This window comes from Pagrus pagrus (genome assembly GCF_965226575.1).
Source record: "Pagrus pagrus genome assembly, chromosome: 15".
NCBI classification, from domain to species: domain Eukaryota; kingdom Metazoa; phylum Chordata; class Actinopteri; order Spariformes; family Sparidae; genus Pagrus; species Pagrus pagrus.
In genome coordinates this window covers 23,924,423-23,942,634 of record NC_140199.1, presented here as the reverse complement: position 1 = coordinate 23,942,634, position 18,212 = coordinate 23,924,423, and the positions used below count along the sequence as shown (strand labels likewise).

General features: G+C 40.6%; 1 protein-coding gene across 2 annotated transcripts; it reads right to left on the bottom strand.

Annotated features, from left to right (window-relative positions):
* Nucleotides 1-1,681: 1,681 nt before the first annotated feature.
* slf2 (SMC5-SMC6 complex localization factor 2) lies at nt 1,682-17,721 on the bottom strand. Of its 2 annotated transcripts, XM_084374719.1 has the most exons (21): nt 17,575-17,721; nt 16,828-16,862; nt 14,317-14,828; nt 13,971-14,195; nt 10,298-10,343; nt 8,573-10,035; nt 8,358-8,440; nt 8,149-8,262; nt 7,894-8,061; nt 7,178-7,283; nt 7,007-7,094; nt 6,782-6,923; nt 6,391-6,478; nt 6,093-6,269; nt 5,291-5,385; nt 5,103-5,190; nt 4,843-4,962; nt 4,639-4,716; nt 4,384-4,470; nt 2,476-2,544; nt 1,682-2,319 (listed from the first exon to the last, which is right to left on the bottom strand). In XM_084374719.1, exons 1-21 carry the CDS (start codon nt 17,607-17,609, stop codon nt 1,828-1,830), a joined length of 4,311 nt encoding a protein of 1,436 aa, XP_084230845.1. In that variant the 5' UTR covers nt 17,610-17,721; the 3' UTR covers nt 1,682-1,827. The 2 variants fall into 2 exon arrangements, with proteins under 2 accessions (XP_084230845.1, XP_084230846.1); XM_084374720.1 differs by lacking the exon at nt 16,828-16,862.
* Nucleotides 17,722-18,212: the final 491 nt, after the last annotated feature.

Here is an 18,212-nt window from a genome sequence, read left to right as displayed (position 1 = left end):
CAGGATTTGACAAGTCCAGTGTGTTTTTGTGGCTCATTCCAGGGCCACCACAATGAGACTATGTGGAGAAGAGTTTATCTATGATGTAATTGCCAGTGCAGCTAGATCGGTGGCCACTTGGCAGAAATCAGCTCAATGAGGTTGATAATGTGAAATCTGAGCTTAGAGCAAGTGACTCTGCACAACACAAAGCTTAAAATGAACCAACTGAAGTCTGTGACTGAAAGTTTACGCTTCCATAAATTAATATTTTTGTAATGCCGGACCATCCAGCCAAATTATATATGGACTGTACCTTAAATTATAAAAGGTGCTTGATGGAAATCACCAATTTTAGAAATGTTGTTAAATAGCAATTGTTTCCTGATTAAAGTTTGTGTTAAAAAAAAAATCAATCTCATTAAGCTTCATGGTGCAAAATCAAATGGCTGAGATCTCAGAATCTCGCACATATGCTGCAAGTCCTCTGAAAAATCCAGTTTGATTGCAAAAAAATGAATGGCACTGAACTACTGTCAGAGTCACAACGAAATCAAACAAATGCTGGAGTATTTTGGGAAAAGTATTCAGCTTTAGGGATCTACCAAGTTGTTGATGCCATCATTGACACATCATCTGTTATTATTGTTTAATAGTAAGATTATACAATATCACTAAATTTGAAACTATCCATAATAAGTGAACAGTTTAAAGTGCATCAAATTGTACTCCAAACCAAAATAGGCATGATTTTTTTTCATCCATCCATTCGTCCCTGAGAAATTAATGCAAATGTGGGAAAACGGACCATCACTCAATGATGAAGACAGTGAGAAACCATTCCTGAATCTGTCCTTTTATCCAAATCTGCAACAAAAGCTAATGAGGTCTATGCTGGGCTAAAACCCATCCTCCATCCGAGTATAGCGGAAACCTGTTTAGTTGCTGTGCTGAAAAACAAACAAACAAACAAACAAACCCATCAAACAAATGGAAAGGTATGAAAACGTAACCTCCGGAGGTGATAATGGTGGGAGTAGAATGCATTTTGCTTGAGATGTTTAATAAAGGAAACAAGCAATTTTGTTAACATGTAAATAAAGTTTATTTTCTGTAGGTAGCAAAAGCTGTAAAAATTATTTTATCATAAAAAAATATTTTCCCAAAAGGGAAATTTAACATAATGCACACATTCAACACAACAACACATTTCTAACAATAAATCAGCAAACAGTAAATCCCCAAACTCTGCCAAGACGGAAAAATAGATTCACCAGTGGACATCAAACAGAACCTGAATCAGTTATTTTAACTTCCGGGAAAAACTATACGGCTGTGATTCCACTTGAGGTCAATCTGCAGCATATCACACATCTGGTACATACAGTCAGCTTTTCAGTTACTTAGATTGGCTGGAGGAAACGATGACACCAATAAATTATAAACCTTTTTGAGAATAATTAAATTTAAAAAAATGAACACAGCAGGAAGAAAAGTGTCTCTTCAAATGAACACAGGTTGTCGTAGGCACTCAACTGTAGTATGAACTGCATATGCACCCACATTTTTACACATTGCACACAACTGAAGTAAGAGTTTGACGTCAAGGTATTTTAGAAAAGACTAACAATTACTCATTATTTTGTTTCTTGTGCAGCACTAACCAAAAAGAAGACGAGGCTCAGCCCTCCACAAATGTTGCTCTCTTCTGAAATGGTTTTATTCACAAGTATACAAATATTATTTGAATAAAAAGGAAACCTGGGACTAATTGATATGGAAATAGTGCAAATTGAGCTTAATATTAAGGCAATGGCTATTAAAGCCCAGAAAGCAAAAGAAAAGTCTCTATGACACTAAATCACATGCTGCCTCCTGGTCATGTTTAGAAGTTTCTCTTCTCTCAACAAGATTTTCAGTCTCTACCTCAGTATGCTCCATGTTTCCAGTCTCAATTTGCCCATCCATCACTTCAGACTCTGTGTGCACTTGAGGCTCCATCTCTTGCATTTCTTCATCCACCTCCTCATGTACTGAATCCGTCGCTTTCTCTGTTGCATTTGAGTCATCCATCATATTGTCTCCCTCCACGTCTTCATGTTTTGGTTCGTCACCGGTCTCCTTTTTGTCATCCATCGTATCATCTCCCTCTTCCTTCTCCTCATCGTCAGCGTTCATAATAACGTCATTCTCTTCAGTTCCACTGCTTTCTTCTTCTTCATCGTCCTCCTCCTCCATCACAGGACCCTCTCCATCATCACAGCTGTCCATCTCCTGCTCTTCTTGGCTGCTAGTTAATGTGTCCACAGGCAAAGGCTGCCAATAATCGTACAGTTTACCCTGCGGGAGGAGAAGTGTAAATCTGAATTATAAAATCTTTTGATTTTAATTGGAGGACTCTTGAGCTGAGCCCATTTAAACTGATTACTGTTTTTATCTTCAGGGAGGGAAAAAAGTGGTGTAAATATTCAAAAAAAGAGTGTGTGACTACTGTACATGGAGAGGCCGAGTCCTCTGAAGGAGCATCTGCCACTTGGTGTAGATTCTGGCCACCAGGTCCTTCACCTGGAGGCAGAGGAGGAAGGTGGGGTAAATGACAGGCGTGCAGAACTGTATTTTTAATTCAAGCCATTGCTAATGACAGTGATTATAAAGATATTTACATCAGTAATTAAAAGTCTGGCATATCCTGCAGTTAAATGCTGCGCAAAAACATCTGACAAAAACAATTCGCCAGTTAATCGATCACCAGAAAATATACATCTGTGACAGGTCCTATAATGATGAATTGCTTTCATTATTTAAGGAAACAGCAAAGCTTCCAGCTCCTCAAGCATGACAGTAAATTCAAACTTTTGGGTGTTTATCAAACAAAACAAATCATCTTCAATCTTCACCTTGGGCTCTTGTAAATGTGATTGTCATTCATCACTATTTTCGGACATTTCATAGACTAAGTGATTAATCATAAGAAAATTATCAGCAAATAAATCTATAATGAAAAAAAATCTTAAGTTGCTGCTCTAATTCAATTCATTACTAGCTGTGGCAGCTGTGAAAGCACGAAATGTCTATGAAGTCTAACTTCATCTGGATATACTGTATGCTCCCAAATTCAATTTGGCTAGATGGTAAATAGCAGTTCTTGTGAAAATTGTTAACCCTAAATTTGACAATAATGCAACATTCAATGTAAAAGTATGCAAACAAATTTGTTTGCCTGACATAAAAAGCTGTCTGTAACATTAAGACCCTCCCTGTCAACACAGGACATTCCCCCTAATATTCTGACTATATAGATATTCTACACCTTTACAGAGGTGCTATGACTTCATGAATTTGATCACACGTCTTCACCACAAGTGCAGTGTGGTCTCCCTGCACGGTGCTGATTCTGCTGAATGACTCAAACAGCTTTTAGTTGAGACTTATTATTTTGGGATTTGGAGGCCCCTGAAAGCTTTGCTAAGATCTTATTCACTGACTTTTCCTCAACATTCAACATAATCCCGCAGCTGTAGATACTTGCTGAGAACTTTCTTTTTAATTCCAGTCTAAATTGAAATCTCATTTGAGCAACAGGACCCATTGTGTCAGGGTTGAAAGCAATAGTATACCTCCACAGACTCTGCACAGGGTTTTACTCTGTCTCCCACTATTCTGATCGTGTGCACAGGAGCAACAACAACAGACATATCTTGACATTTTTTGCTGATAATGAGTGAAAAAAGGACAAGTTGCTGATCATCGTTGGCTTTAGTGACATTAGTTCTATCTCATGATAACTGTACCAAAAAACAAAGACATGATGAGAACTTAGAATACTACAGTCCAGGATTATTTACATGACCATCTATTATAATGGTCCCAAAATGTTTATTCAGGTGTTCAGTGCTCCTATGATGTTTTATCAGGGTTTCATTGGATCTGTCCATATTGTGGCCTGGTTTGGTCACCTTTATTTGGTAAATTAAGAGAGGCTGGCAAAATTGGCTTCAGATTGTTGGGGGCGGCTGTAACTCAAGAGGTAGAGCGGGTCGTCTAGTAATCGGAAGATCTCTGATTTGAATCCCGGCTTTTCCTAGCTGCATATCGAAGCGTCCTTGAGCAAGATAATGAACCCCAAATTGCTCCTGATGAGCAGTTGGCACCTTGCATGGCAGCCTCCGCTCTCAGTGTATGAATGTGTGTGTGAATGGGTGAATCTGACAAGTGTTGTAATGCGCTTTTAGTGGTCAGTAGACTGGAAAAGCGCTATAGAAATGCAAGTCCATTTACCATTGTTACAGTCACTGATGCAGGCTGCACCATCTTTTAAATATGAAGTTGAAAGTGTTTGTACTGCGTCTTAATGTACATCAAAATACACAGGAATTCAGCATATCTTTTTGCAAGCATACTCACCTTGCTCCGGTACAAACATTTCTCGCTCTCTCTGATGTCACACTTAACATGTGTTTCCAGCTCAGAGCACAGAGACAGCAGTTGCTCCTAAGAACCAGAAGGAAAAGGCAAGGCAAAATTAACACACGTCAAACAGGCAAAAAGGTTAAAAAAACAAAACAAAACAAAACCCAACTTTGATAAATTTATCTTATTAATAACCAGCCCCTGAACATTTGAGGCCAAAATAAAATGGGAAATGACTGGAAGTCATACCTTTTGATGAGCAGGGAAGAACTGAAAATTGGAAGCTTCATTTGCCAAAGTCAGAAGGCTATAGCAGAAGTAGTAGGCCTGAGACACATGACAGACATGCTGTTATATTTCTGTGAATAAGATTTTTTCACTTACACAGAATAAGAAACAAGACATGAAAACAAGACAACTCTAAAATGATTTTTAGGTTAACTATATGCCCACCTGTTGGTCTAGGGTGGCCATGTCGTCTTCATCTTTGTGACTCCTGCCAGAGGAGCTCAGCATGCCTCGGAGAAGGGATGAGGGTTGCATACGGAGCAGATACGGTCTCAGTTCAGAGAGCTGACCAAGGCACAGGACAATGAGGGGGAGAACTTTAGATTACTGAAGATGTTCATTACTGTGTGGGTCATTTAGATAATCTAAAGGAAATAAAGGATCCAAAAGAAACTCTGTTTAGGTTACACACTTTAACACATTACCTTAATCTCTGGTTCTGTAGGTCTGTATGTACAATTTCCATCTAACAGTTTTGAGATCATGGACAGGCTTAGATGTCGACGCAGTTGCCTATAGAAACAAAAGTGCATCAATCAACAAAGACAGTCATTGTGATGGGAATAATAGAGACAAGCAGGTCAGAGATAGGAAAACAGATTACAGGACTTACTTTCCCCGTGTGTTGTAAGGCAGCAGTTGAACCAGCAGGCACATGTTGTGGTGGTCGTCTGTCAGATCAGTAAGGGCCAGACAGATTCTAGGCAGCTGGAGACATTTTGGAAAAAAAATATAAATCTCAAGTAAAATGAAACAAAATAACCCTACGAAATATCTATTCCAAGGTTCTGAATGAATATTATTGAAGGTTTCACACATTATAAATATTTTTGTCTGATGTTAAGTATAATTGTCCACAGCATGATCAATTATACTACTACAGTGTTAATTCAATGTGGAAGGACGCTTGAGTTACCGGAGCGCATAGTACTATAGCTATATTGGTTGGCCAATATATTAGCCAATATTGGCCTATCATAGATATATTGGTATTGGCATTATATGTTGTCCAATATGAATAAAATATGAAAAAGATGCTTGGGATAATTTATAATCATTACATTTCCAAAAAGCAAGAAATAATGACTAAAACAGCTCAATATCCATCTGCTGCAGATAGATATTGAGCTATTAGCTGAAGACTCATTGCTTGTCAAACTGTTTGGCTTGGACATGTGGTATATAATAAATCAGATCAACTGTCTCATAGTGCTGTCCTAGCCAGATATTTTATCACAAAATCTTTTTTGCTAAGTTAAACCTTTTGGCATTTCATGTTTCTCCAAAACTTTTCCAGGGCTGGAAAACAATTTTCAAACTCCATGACTGTTCAAGGTTGTTCGTGACCATGTCAACCCTGGGTGAAATGCAACAGCAAAAATGCATACTTGTGCTCTATGAACGTATGAACTGACCGTGTTATCCCAGTCCCTGATGTTTCTGACAAGTTTGGACTGTAGAGGGTACAGCTCCACACTAGACTGAAGGATGAGCCGTGTGTCCAGGCCCACCCTTCCCACCACAGTTAGCAGCAACAACAGCTCATCGTCGCTGTACGCCCGTGGACAGAGGTCCATACAGTAAGACAGGTACTGTAAATGAGAACATCACAACCAAGTAGTGAGTGATCTACATGTTGAAGTTGTGCTTTCTCTGCCAAACTCTTTCTGACAGACAGTGTTCCTATCACACATGTTTCCTGTCAATTCTCACCTTCAAGATGTTGTTGCAGTTGTGTTCAGGGAACGTGCTCTGCTCCGTGCTACTGGAGGGACTCTCACTTTTGATGTAGATGTCCGCTCTGCACAAACACACAGGAAGTCAACCGCGTAAAATTAACATAAACTAAACAATAGTCTGCGGACATCTTCAGCTTTAAGGAAATTAATTGAGTAATCCAATAAATACGAAAGTTATTTACTGTAGTGACAAAAATTTAACAAGAAATGTATCTTTGCGTTTAACCTCACATACTATTGTAACCTTGCGCTACCTTGCACTGTTTACTTCACATATTGACTTTTGACCTCACGTTTTATTACTAGCTTAAGCACCTGTGAACTATGACCTGACCTAGGCAAGGGGAAATAAGAAGAACACTTACAGCAAATCTCCCTCTGTGAATGGAGGTTGCAGATTCTCAAAAGGGAAGAGAGTAACAAATGCAACTCCCATATTCATCAGGACCAGCGCCACATCGGCCAAACTGGGCACCCACACTTTAAACTGCTTGCTTCCATTTTTCACTGAGGAAGAAAAAAACATGTCAACATGTCTTAACAATAGTGAGGAAACACTAAAAGCTCTTGGGTGGGGTGGAGACACTGACCTATCTGATAAGCAGCAGTGCAGGCGATGTCACAGAGGGCCTGTTGTATCTGAGAGGACACCATCCTCTCATTATGGACTGACATCATCTGGCAAGAACAACAAAGAATTAGTGCTGAAGCTCAGAAAGTTGGACAAAAAACACTGCGGACATGCTGTGTGTGGGGCATACCTTGAATAGGAAACGGGTAACCTCAGCTGGACAGGGCGAACGAGAGTCATAAGCTTCCTGAAACAATCCAATATTTACATGGAACCTCAGCAGAGAAGGGCTGGACCTGATGGAAGGCAGAGAAACATAAATAAGAGAGAATGATCAGAGGAATTAATTATTTAGCTGAACTAACAGCAAAAGCTTTGCTAATGGTCAATACATGCCACTTTATAAAGTGTTGAACGGAACGAACGATATACTGATCATATACTTTTCCAGTGGTGAGGCTAAAAATGTAGGTCGTCTTGAGGGTGGCCTCAAGTGGAGGATCGCGCATGCAACTAACGATTTTTATTATTGATCAACCTGAAAACATTGTTCACTACCAATTGATTAATATTTTTGTCTTCGACATCTTCAAATTGCTTGTTTTGTACAAGCAACAGTCCAAAACCCAGAGCCTCTTCATTTACTATAAAAAATGAAAAAAAAAAAAAAAAAAAAAACCCAACAAGAAACCACCAATGTTTGACTGACTGAAGCGATTAATCGATTATCTAAATAGTTGACAACTAATTGATTAATCAACTAATTTTTGCAGTTATACTTGAAATAGACCAACATAGCTCACAGAGATAGCAATTTAAATTTTACTGTCTGTAGTTACAAAGATAGCATACGTTACCCTGAACCTTCATGTGTACTGTATCTACACATACGCAAACACAACTCACCAAAGAAGCATTTTCTGTGTTGTCCCCTGTGGATTCACCATGCATTGTCTGAGCTTCAGTGTATCATGGTTGAAGATTCGGCCAAATTTCTCCAGGTTGAACACCACTTCTCCTGGAGGCACTTCCCTGATTGCACTGGACATCAATGAATAGCGCTGCAGGAATTCCCTATGAAACAAAACATACAAATTAAAGTTTACTACTGTGCAGAGACTGATCCAGTGACAAGGTACAATGTGCTTCTGCATGCCTTACTGGTGCTCAGTGGAGATGCCCTCCTCCCGGTTCTCCTCAGCCTCCTCGTATTCAGCTATTCTCAACAGGTCCTCTTTGCATGCGGTCAGAAGTTGTGTCTCAATCTCTTTGGCTCTGACGGAAGAAAGAATGTGGATAAAGTTAACTCCTCACCTGTGCCGCTCCAGGAGCTCGAATTAAAAGTGAGTGAAGTTTCCTGAAGAATATACCTTTTATTGGTGTTTATTTCCTTCAGCATCTGATCGAGGTTGTTCTTGTAGGTACCTGTCTTTGTGGTGGATGGCATCGGCAGCTGTGGGATTCACAAAACCCAATACTTAAGATCCAAACAAAGTTGCATTTTACTGGTAATTTAGCTCAGCAAGTCTGATTATCATACATTCATGACCTTGTGTTTAAAAAGGACAAGCCATATGGAGCTTACAGTCTTCGACTTGCAGCTGTGATGTCCAGGTGTACTGGGCTCTGAGAAGGCTCCCTTCTCTGGTGTGTCTGGAGGCTTGGTAGCACGCTCCATCATCTCCTGCAAGGACAGCAAATGCTCCTCCTCACTGCTGTGGGAGCTCTGGGTTAGATCCATATCTAACGCAAAGCTCAGGCCTAGGTCCAGTTCCACATCTATAGGATCCTCTTCAATCACCTCTCTATGACTTGTCTCCCTTTCTTGCAGTGGAGTACAATGAGATGTAGAAGTCTGTTTAGAGGTAGCACTGTCAGTCTCTAAAGCGCATGGTGGCAGGCTGTTGGGGAGGAGAGACGTGTGTTTTGCATTAAATTCGACACTCTCATCCTTATACGGCTTGCCCAAAGAAGAAGCGATGGGACTGTTTTTGAGTTCACTGTCTCTCGGGGAAAAGGATCTTAAGTTTTCAAGTTTTACACGCTCCAACGCTACAGTTGGCAAGGAGACCTCTGGCTGACCTGCTAATGACAAGGACGAGACTTTGGTATTCACTTCATGAGGAGAACCGGTTGCTGTGACGTTTTGTGATTTGTGACATGAGGATCCAGTGACTGTGGTAGTGGAGCTGGACACAGTACTGGATGAACAGCTTTTCTGTGAAGTGGAGGATTTGATCGCCCCCCCATCCATCTTGGGCTTTGCAGTCTTATGGGAAGGGCTGACCACATACTTCATGGGATCAGGGGTGAAAAGGTCACTAATATCATCAGGGCTCGGGACAGGTCTTCGTGGGCGGGAAGTTTTGTTCCGTTCTGCTGTGCGACAACTCGGAGAAAGTGAATTTGGTTTTGAGGCAGGTTTGGGAGTAGTACTGTACGACTTTCTGCTCTCCTCCACTTGACTACCTCTGTTTGGGGTCTTAACAGGTAAGGCTGAGGTACTACGGTGAGTATGTCCAGAGTCGTGGCTGCCTAATTGAAAATAAAGTGAGCTACCAGTGTCCTTTTGGGGAACCTCAGAGGAAAAAGAGCTTGATTTCTCCCTTTCATCATTTTCCTCACTTCTTTTCTTCAAACTGTCGTCACCCCGCTTTGAAGGTGATCTTATCTCTAACAACTTCACAGTATGATTCTGAGAGGAATTTATAAAGGCTTGCTTTGCCCCCATTGACGGTCGTCTCTTTATACAAGGGTTGGGTGACAGTGATGCGCAAGATGACTGGGTGGGTTTAATTGTGGATGATAGTTCCAAGTAGGCTGATTGTCCACATGCTGGTTCTGTGGTTTTGTGTGACAGTTCTGAGACAGAAGAATGCCTCGATGATGGCTGGGACACCAGTGAAGTGCTGAGTGAGTTGTCAACAGTGGGTTTTGGTGTCTGTGCTTTGTCAGAGTTTGCACCCTCAAGACAGAGTTTCTTGGCACTGTCGTCACAGTCCTCCAATTCCCTGCGCCTCTTCTGAGATAAGTGATTCAAGTCCACTCCTGGAGACAGAAAAATATATCGTCTTTTACAAATATTTAGCATTTATTTATGTCTTCAATGTCAGCGTTCAGTAGGAAAAAAAAAGTACCAAAAAAAAGAGTAATGACAGGAGGACAGAATTTTTTTTAGAAGGCAATGTGTACTGATCTATATATATATTTTTTTATTTCCATTTTTCTGATAACTACCAAAACGAAACAAATGCTTTTACAAATCTGTGTAGACATTTAGTAACACAATCATAAACTCAGACAACATTACCTGGAATTAACTTTTCACTTGAAAGTGTATGTTGATGGTGTTGGTCCTGAAGAAAAAAAGGAGAAAAAGTGACTTCCTTTAGTGAATTCTCAACAGCAAGAACAACATCACTATGCACCCACATTATCAAACGCAGAGCAACACCTGGCTCATGTGTTTTCATGATGTTTCACACTGGCACGTTTCCAAGATTACTAAACACCTGGCAAATAACCCATTTCAATATCTCCAACAGGCCTTGGGGTGTGTTTAATGTCTGCTGTTTTCCTGGTTGGAAAAACCACTGGGGCAATCGATCTTTGTTGTTCTGCGCTGAATCAAGATCTGTGTAAAAAGTGCGAGCCGGTGAGCAGTTAGCAGCTAACTCAAAGAAGACGACCAACCAAAAATATATGCAAATTAGGGAGACAATGCGGTCCGGGAGCTCCTTCATTCAAAGCAGCGGATAAAAACAACATATAACAGGGAAGGCAAATGATTGTTATTGCCATGTTATGCCATTGTGAAGAAAGCGCTGCCTGACATGTGTCAAATGTTACGCTAGACACCTGTAGTGTTGTGTTACACGTCCCACCGTTTGCTTGCGGGACGCCATCATGCTATCCAAAATCCCTCAGCATGTGACACAGCCCACAAACAGGGGCCACTTCCTAGACTTGTTTTTTTCCAAGGATTTGAACATTTCTAAGGTTCTGGTATCTGACGTTGGTCTCTCTGATCGTCACTGTGTTTTCTTTGACAGTGATATACCTGTGTACATAAATGTTCAAACTAAAGTAATCTCAAAACGCTACATTAGTGAAACCACCAGTGACATATTCATTCAGGCTTTCTCTTCCACACCTCCCTTCTCCAGGTTCTCTGTCAATGACCTTGTAGATCTTTTCAGTTCTAAAATTACAAATGTTATTGATGCCACTGCACCCACTAAAGTGAAGGTGGTCTCTGTTTAGGAAAAAAATCCTTGGACAAATGCCACAGTGGTCAAAACGGAAAAAAAGGAATGTTGAAAAACACAACACACGAGTGCAGGTGGCAAAAAACAAATCTCCAAGTTCATTTTGACATTTATAGAGACTTTCCATTTTAAATTTAAAACTGTAAAAGTCAAGGCAGTCCTTCTTCTCAAACATTATCACCAAAAACAAAACCTGTTTGCTACTGTCAACAGGCTTACAAACCCTCCTGTGCCATGACTCCAGCTCTGCTACAGATTGTCAACATGTCTTTTCTCTCAGGCGTCTTCCCACAAGCCATTAAACTGCAGTTGTTAACAACTCCTTAAGAACAATCTAGACACATCTGTAATGAATAATTATTGGCCCATATGTAACCTCCCAGTTTTAACTACTGTTAAACTTGTTCAGCTGTTTTTCAACAGCTGAACAATTATCTAATAATAAATGGCTGTTTTGATGTCTTCCAATCAGGATTTCGACCACATCACAGCACTGAGACTGCTCTTGTCAAGGTCCTCAATGACACTCATTTAATCACAGACAGTGGCAAGATTTCAGTCTTACTATTACTGGATTTCAGTGCTGCGTCTGACACGGTCAACCACAATGTATTACTGCACCGACTGAAAAAATGGGTGGGATTCTCTGGTACAGCACTAAATTGGTTTAAATCCTATCTAAATGACATGCAGAGTACCCCAGGGCTCCATTCTGGGGCCTCTGCTGTTCAATATTTACATGCTCCCTCAAGCTTAGATAATAGAAAACAACAAAATATGTTCCCATAGTTATGCAGACGACACACAAATGTACATAACCATATCACCAGGGGACTATAATCCCATACAAATGCTGAGTAGATGCATTGAACAAATCAATGATTAGATGTGAGAGAATTTTTCTTCAGTTAAACAAAGATGAGACTGAAATAATAATTTTAATAATAATATTAATAATAATTTTCTGTTCAGCTTCAATCTGTGATGTCGAAAACTACAAACCGAGCCAGAAATCTTGGTGTAATCATGAGCCCTTTTCACACAGAGTTGCCGCATTATCGCCGCAAAAGACGCACCAGTGTATAATTCACACAGAAAGCTGGCGCTGCGGCTCCAAAAGAGGCGTCATGCAGCGTACACGTCATGATGATGATGTCTGTGTGTTTTTTTTCAACGTGTTTCCCCCGGTGCCCTCCTGTTAATCTGCTGACTTTTTATAATCATATGGATGCTGTTATAATGTGTTGTGATTGAGATCCTGACCCACCAAACATCCTGGAAAGTGACAAAGTTACATTTGTTGCTCTAAATTACATAATTGGCATCAGTAAACAGGACGCTGTCTGACTCTGTCACTCGCGGGGAGGGATGCTGTTTTCTGGGGGAAAGTTCACTGAAGTCTCGGTCGGGAGGGCTGACCGTTGCAACAAACACTTGACACTGTTTTTTGGGCAGAAATGTGACGAAGAGTCGGTTGGACTGACAGGCTGACAGACATTCCTCCACGTATAACTGCGGTATTTTTTTCCTCACATAAGTTGCCAAAGACACTACCAGTTACTACGTTACTGTTGTTTGGTCCTGTAACGTTGCTTTGTGGGACATTTCTCTTTATTTTGTTGAGTGAAGGACCTGTTTAGTTATCAGACTGTCGAATCGACACACCCCCGCTCCACGCCGCCGGCTTATCCATTCACACTGATTCGGTTCGCCAATTCTACGCCTCTGATACTACCTCCAGAGGCGCAGCAAAATTTCACCCTCACTGCATCTGAGACTTTCACACAGAGGCGGATGCGGAGAATTGGCGCAGGATCCCCGAATGCAAACTGCAGTGTGAATGGGGCTACGGACTCAGTGCACAGCCACACTAAGACAATTACAAAGTTAGCCTACTATCACCTTAACAATATATCCAGGAAAAAAGGACGTATGTCTCAAAGAATAGATTTCAAATCCTGCTGTTGGTTCATAAAGCACTGAATGGTTTCGGGCCAAAATACATTTCTGATCTGCTGCTACGTTATGAACCATCCAAACCTCTGAGGTTGTCAGGTACAGGTCTGCTTTCAGTCACTAGAGTCAAAACTAAACATGGAGAAGCAGCGTTCAGTTGTTATGCTGAGAACACTGCAGGTCCTGTCCAACTCTCACCCCTTTTAAATCAAGGCTGCAGAGCTTTTTGTTTGCCACTGCCTTTCATTTAAGCAGTTTTAAAGCTTTGAACTACATCTTGATTTTCAATTCTTTAGTGTTGTCTCTCTTTTTTTTTTTAGCTGATTTACCTATTTTTTAATTAATTGTTTAAATAATTGTTTTAATGTTTTGTTTCTTGAGGTCTTTCTTCTTGTTTTTAACGTATTTTAAATGTAATTTTTAAAGTCTTTTAATGTCATTTTGTGCCCCTGTAAAGCACTTTCAGTTACCCTGTGTCTCAATTGTGCCACACAAATAGACTTGCCTTGCCATAAAAAAGGTTATTCTTTGCGGCAGTATTGCGCAATCTCTGTGTTAAAAGGACTGAAGACTTTTAAACTGTCAAATTAATTTTATCAAGGTGACAAAAAATTATTTGTTCGAGGTACTGCCACCAACCAGAACCCTCACAACTAATTAGTTAGAGGCAAAAGAAAAATAATCTGACATTGCACTGATTCCAGAGTGAATTATGATCAAAATCCATTACTGATACCCGCTTGAAGTTGATGTCTTTACCTGGCAAGGGGCTACAGGGCTGTGCATGATGGGTACACTGGAAGCATTAGTCCTGTGAGAAGGCTGGGTACTGGGCCACTGGCTGTTGCCAGGACTCCAGTGCTCGGAGTCTGAGTGGGGCAGCGGGTAAACGTCTTGAGCTGCTCCACTGTTGAGTAACGGGGTCACAGGGGGCCTGTGGAGCTGGACAGTAGGTATGGAACTCCTCATATCACTGGACTGGGCCTGCCGGGGAAAGTGTTGACAGCAGTTCAGCATTGCATGACTGCTATAGAACAGGCCATCAACAAGATACTTTTCTAATCTAGATTTCTGTAATAATCATTAATAAAGGAAAAAACAATACCTTGTTTGATTCTTGTCTTTGTCCTGTTATATTTGTACTTCCTGAGTAAGACAAGGAGACCTTAGATTCAGTCACTTGATCTCTCCTGATGTGGGAGGATGGGGACTGATTGCTTAAATCCTTCATGAATTGATGGTTTGCATGATGAAAGATACCAGGAGGTGAGGGCTGTGGCCTGTAAGCTGTAGTTCCATAGTTAACTGGGCTTACTGAAACAACCCGAGAACGTAAAGACCCTGGGGGTTGGGCAGAGTGATGCGGAGGTCCCAGTCTGTCCCTTGGCGTGAGATTGGGCCTATTCGCAGCAGAGCCAATGTTAGATGGGCTGTACGGTCCCAAATGATGTTGATGAGGGTACCGTGGTGGACCCAGTCTGTCCTTGTGCCACAACTCAGGACTTTGAAGTGGCAACATTCTCCTGGGTGGTGGGTGAGGAAGCTGGTTAGGGACCTGAGAGGGCTTCATTGGAGTCTCCTGAAAAGAAGAGCGCTGCTGGAGTGCCTGGTCCTTCACTGAAACACAGAAGATACATTATAGCCTCCAGTCTCCTAACATATCTGGTGCCACTGAAGACTCCCAAGTGTGAACGGGGTTGACACAATGGGATTGTTCTTGTTACATTATGTCTATACAAACAGTTCTTTGTGCTGTCACTAATAAAGAAATGCTCAAACAAAATGTTATCTGTTTTGGATTTGCTCCAGGAGGAAGGCACAAGATCCTGTTCTAATTACAGCTGTATGTTGCTGCATTCAGTCTTTGCCATGTTTAGACTTGATTTTAGACAAATAGATTAGCTTTGACCAGGTTTTTTTTTGTTTTGTTTTTTTTTTCATTTGAGAAATCAATTGTTTAGAAGTTACTGTTCTTATTTATTTTGCAATGCAAGCAGCCCTGCCCCCCTTTCGGCAGCTACAAGTATAGCTAATGTCACATATGTTTAAAGTTGCTCTGAAACTTAAAGGATAAGTACCGTTTTTTACAACCTGGACCTTATTTCTGGCAAAACATATGGTCATTTACTCACCCAGATAACTTTGGTGTCATTCGGACGAAATTAGATCCAGTGTAGCGGCGATATATCCATATAATGGGAGAGACGGGGCAGCGACACACAGCCTCTATATAACGCATTATCTGCCACGAAACTAGTTAATTTCACCAATATTTTGTTATGAAATGCTAGCGCTATTCCCCTCTGAGTCCGGGCTCGTCCGTTATCAACATCCGGGGTCAAACTAGCAGTAGCAGCTACAGGTAAACAAGCCGCGCTGTCGCGGGTGCGCGCGCAGCTCAGAGACGACATCTTCCAGGTCAGAGGTAGTAGATCAGCCTACAGACCCCGGATGTTGACAATAGACGAGCCCGGACTCAGAGGCTAATAGCGCTAGCATTTCATAACAAAATATTGATGAAATGAACTAGTTTCGTGGCAGATAATGCGTTATATAGAGGCTGTGTGTCGCTGCCCCGTCTCTCCCATTATATGGATATATCGCCGCTACACTGGATCTAATTTCATCCGAACGACGCCGAATGACACCAAAGTTATCTGGGTGAGTAAATGACCATATGTTTTGCCAGAAATAAGGTCCAGGTTGTAAAAAACGGTACTTATCCTTTAATAAAATAATCAACTTAAGCTGTTGCAAGTTGTCCATATGGACTAAGACGACAGGATTTCACCAACTACCAAACATTGGAACTCAGTTCTGCTGTGTAAGGTGGCAGAAAAACTGACAAGTTTTAACTTGATCCAATCCTCATTTGTGATGGGGTAACTGCCATCCAAGCTCTACTGGAGGCTGGACGGTTAGTACCAACAAAAACTGAAATTAGGGCTTCTGGGTTCAAGGTGATTTGTCATTATACAACAAAGGGTTGCATAATGAAATTAAAGTTTGTACATTCCTCCATGCTACACAAACACATAACATATATACAGTTATTTGAATACATACATATAAACACGTAGTTCATGTTTTTGAATTTGAGTGAGGGTGAATGTAAACAGTAACAACAAAATGGTAATGATAACATGGCATCAAGCTTGAGCATCAGGTTGGGCACTATTGCAAATGTCACTTACATGATTATAATAATGACCATAACAAGATATCACGTATTATATTCATAACTCTCTTCTTGACATAATACCTACTAAAGATTTCAACAAAGAGTTATATATTGCATTGGTTTACTTCATGGATAGTCACATAAAAAGTCATATTTGTAGTATCTTAACATGTAAAAATACAATTCTAATATTCTGTCAACAAAAAGTAAAAATAACGTTCGTGGAAGTAGGAGTTGTTGTACTGTTAAGTTTCTTTAGTTTTAAGCACCCAATAAAAACAATTGGCTTTGTTGATCAACGGCCTGCCTATGCACAAGTGCACAATCAAACAAAGTGCAACAGTAAGCGCATGAATCACGGTGTAGGTTTGGTAATAACAATTATTTGGCGAGACATCAACACTCAAACATGCAGGATCTGACACAGTGACCCACCTTTACTTTTCGGCGAAAAGTAGTCTGAAAATGTTCTGCAAAGAAAGCCAGAGAGGAGAAACTGATCATGTTTGGATCATCCAAGTTTGGTCACCACGACGACAAAAGTGCAACTCGGCAGTTTTCAACTAAGACGATAACGAACGAAAGAGTCGCAGAACCGACCAACTTATCACGAGTTGACCTGTACTTGCATCAGTGCCGAAACAAGGAAGACACCTGCCTGTCTGTTTCTGCTTGGCTACCAATCAAATCATGCTACGTGAAGTCACAACACGGGTCCAGCAGCGCAGTGTGGTTATTTTACTTTGACATGATGTTATTGTTTAGCAGCGCTACACCCACACAATCTCAATCACAATCAAACGTAGTGTTAACAAAGTAACGTTAACGGCAATAAATATAAGCACTGCTTGTACTAGCAGCAAAAACAGCTACGCAACGCTAGCCATAGTTAAACACATGCAAGCAAGGAAACTGATATTAAGAACGTGTTTACATCTTTTTAACAACATGGCAGTACTATGTTCCCCTTATGAAGCCAGGCGGTATTTATTTTCAGAGAATATATATCCAGCATACACAACCATTCCTCGCAATGACTGGCTAACGTAAATGTAAAAATGCTAGCTAACTATAACTGAATATTAGCATGCCGCTGATTCAGGAAGTGCTCTGTTTAGCTAGCAGGCTACCGTGCTAACAAATTAGCAATGGAGCCCAAACAAAGTTCAGAGGTTTTCGTACCGACTGTCTCCTTGGTTTTCTGTTGCTCTTCTCATTTTGAAGACTGTATGGGCTGTCTGTTACCACAGACATTGACAATAACGGACTCAAAGCACTTAAGCTGTGCTAAAATCATCACATCAATATGATCTGCTCCCGCCCGCTTCCCGAGCCGACTGTGTTGTGTCGAATTGCATCATGGAACTTGGAGTCCTACAATCAGGTTAAAGGGATATTCCACCGAAATTCACTAAGGTACAGCTCCCCTTTCAATATGTTTTTGGCTTTTTTAATATATATATTTGTCATGACTTTTCTATTGTCGCCTTCGGGTATGACTTTATATAGTCAGTGGTTGTTAGTTATTTCCACTCACCTGAATGCCATATAATGTGCTATCTGTTTTAGCTTGTTCGGAAAAGTTCTAAATGTTTTATTTCCAGAATAAATAAGCTCAATGTATTGTAAATGTAGTAAGCATTTCTTTAAAATATGATTCTTTCACAATTGCAATATTGTTTTAATTGTGCTATTGGTATAAGTGGGCCTGACCACCAGCCTGACATTTGGTCAGCAAGGCAAGTTAATGGTTACAACACTATGTCTGTTGTAACCATTACGACAACTATGCTGTAAACTAAAATAAAAATAAAACAAGA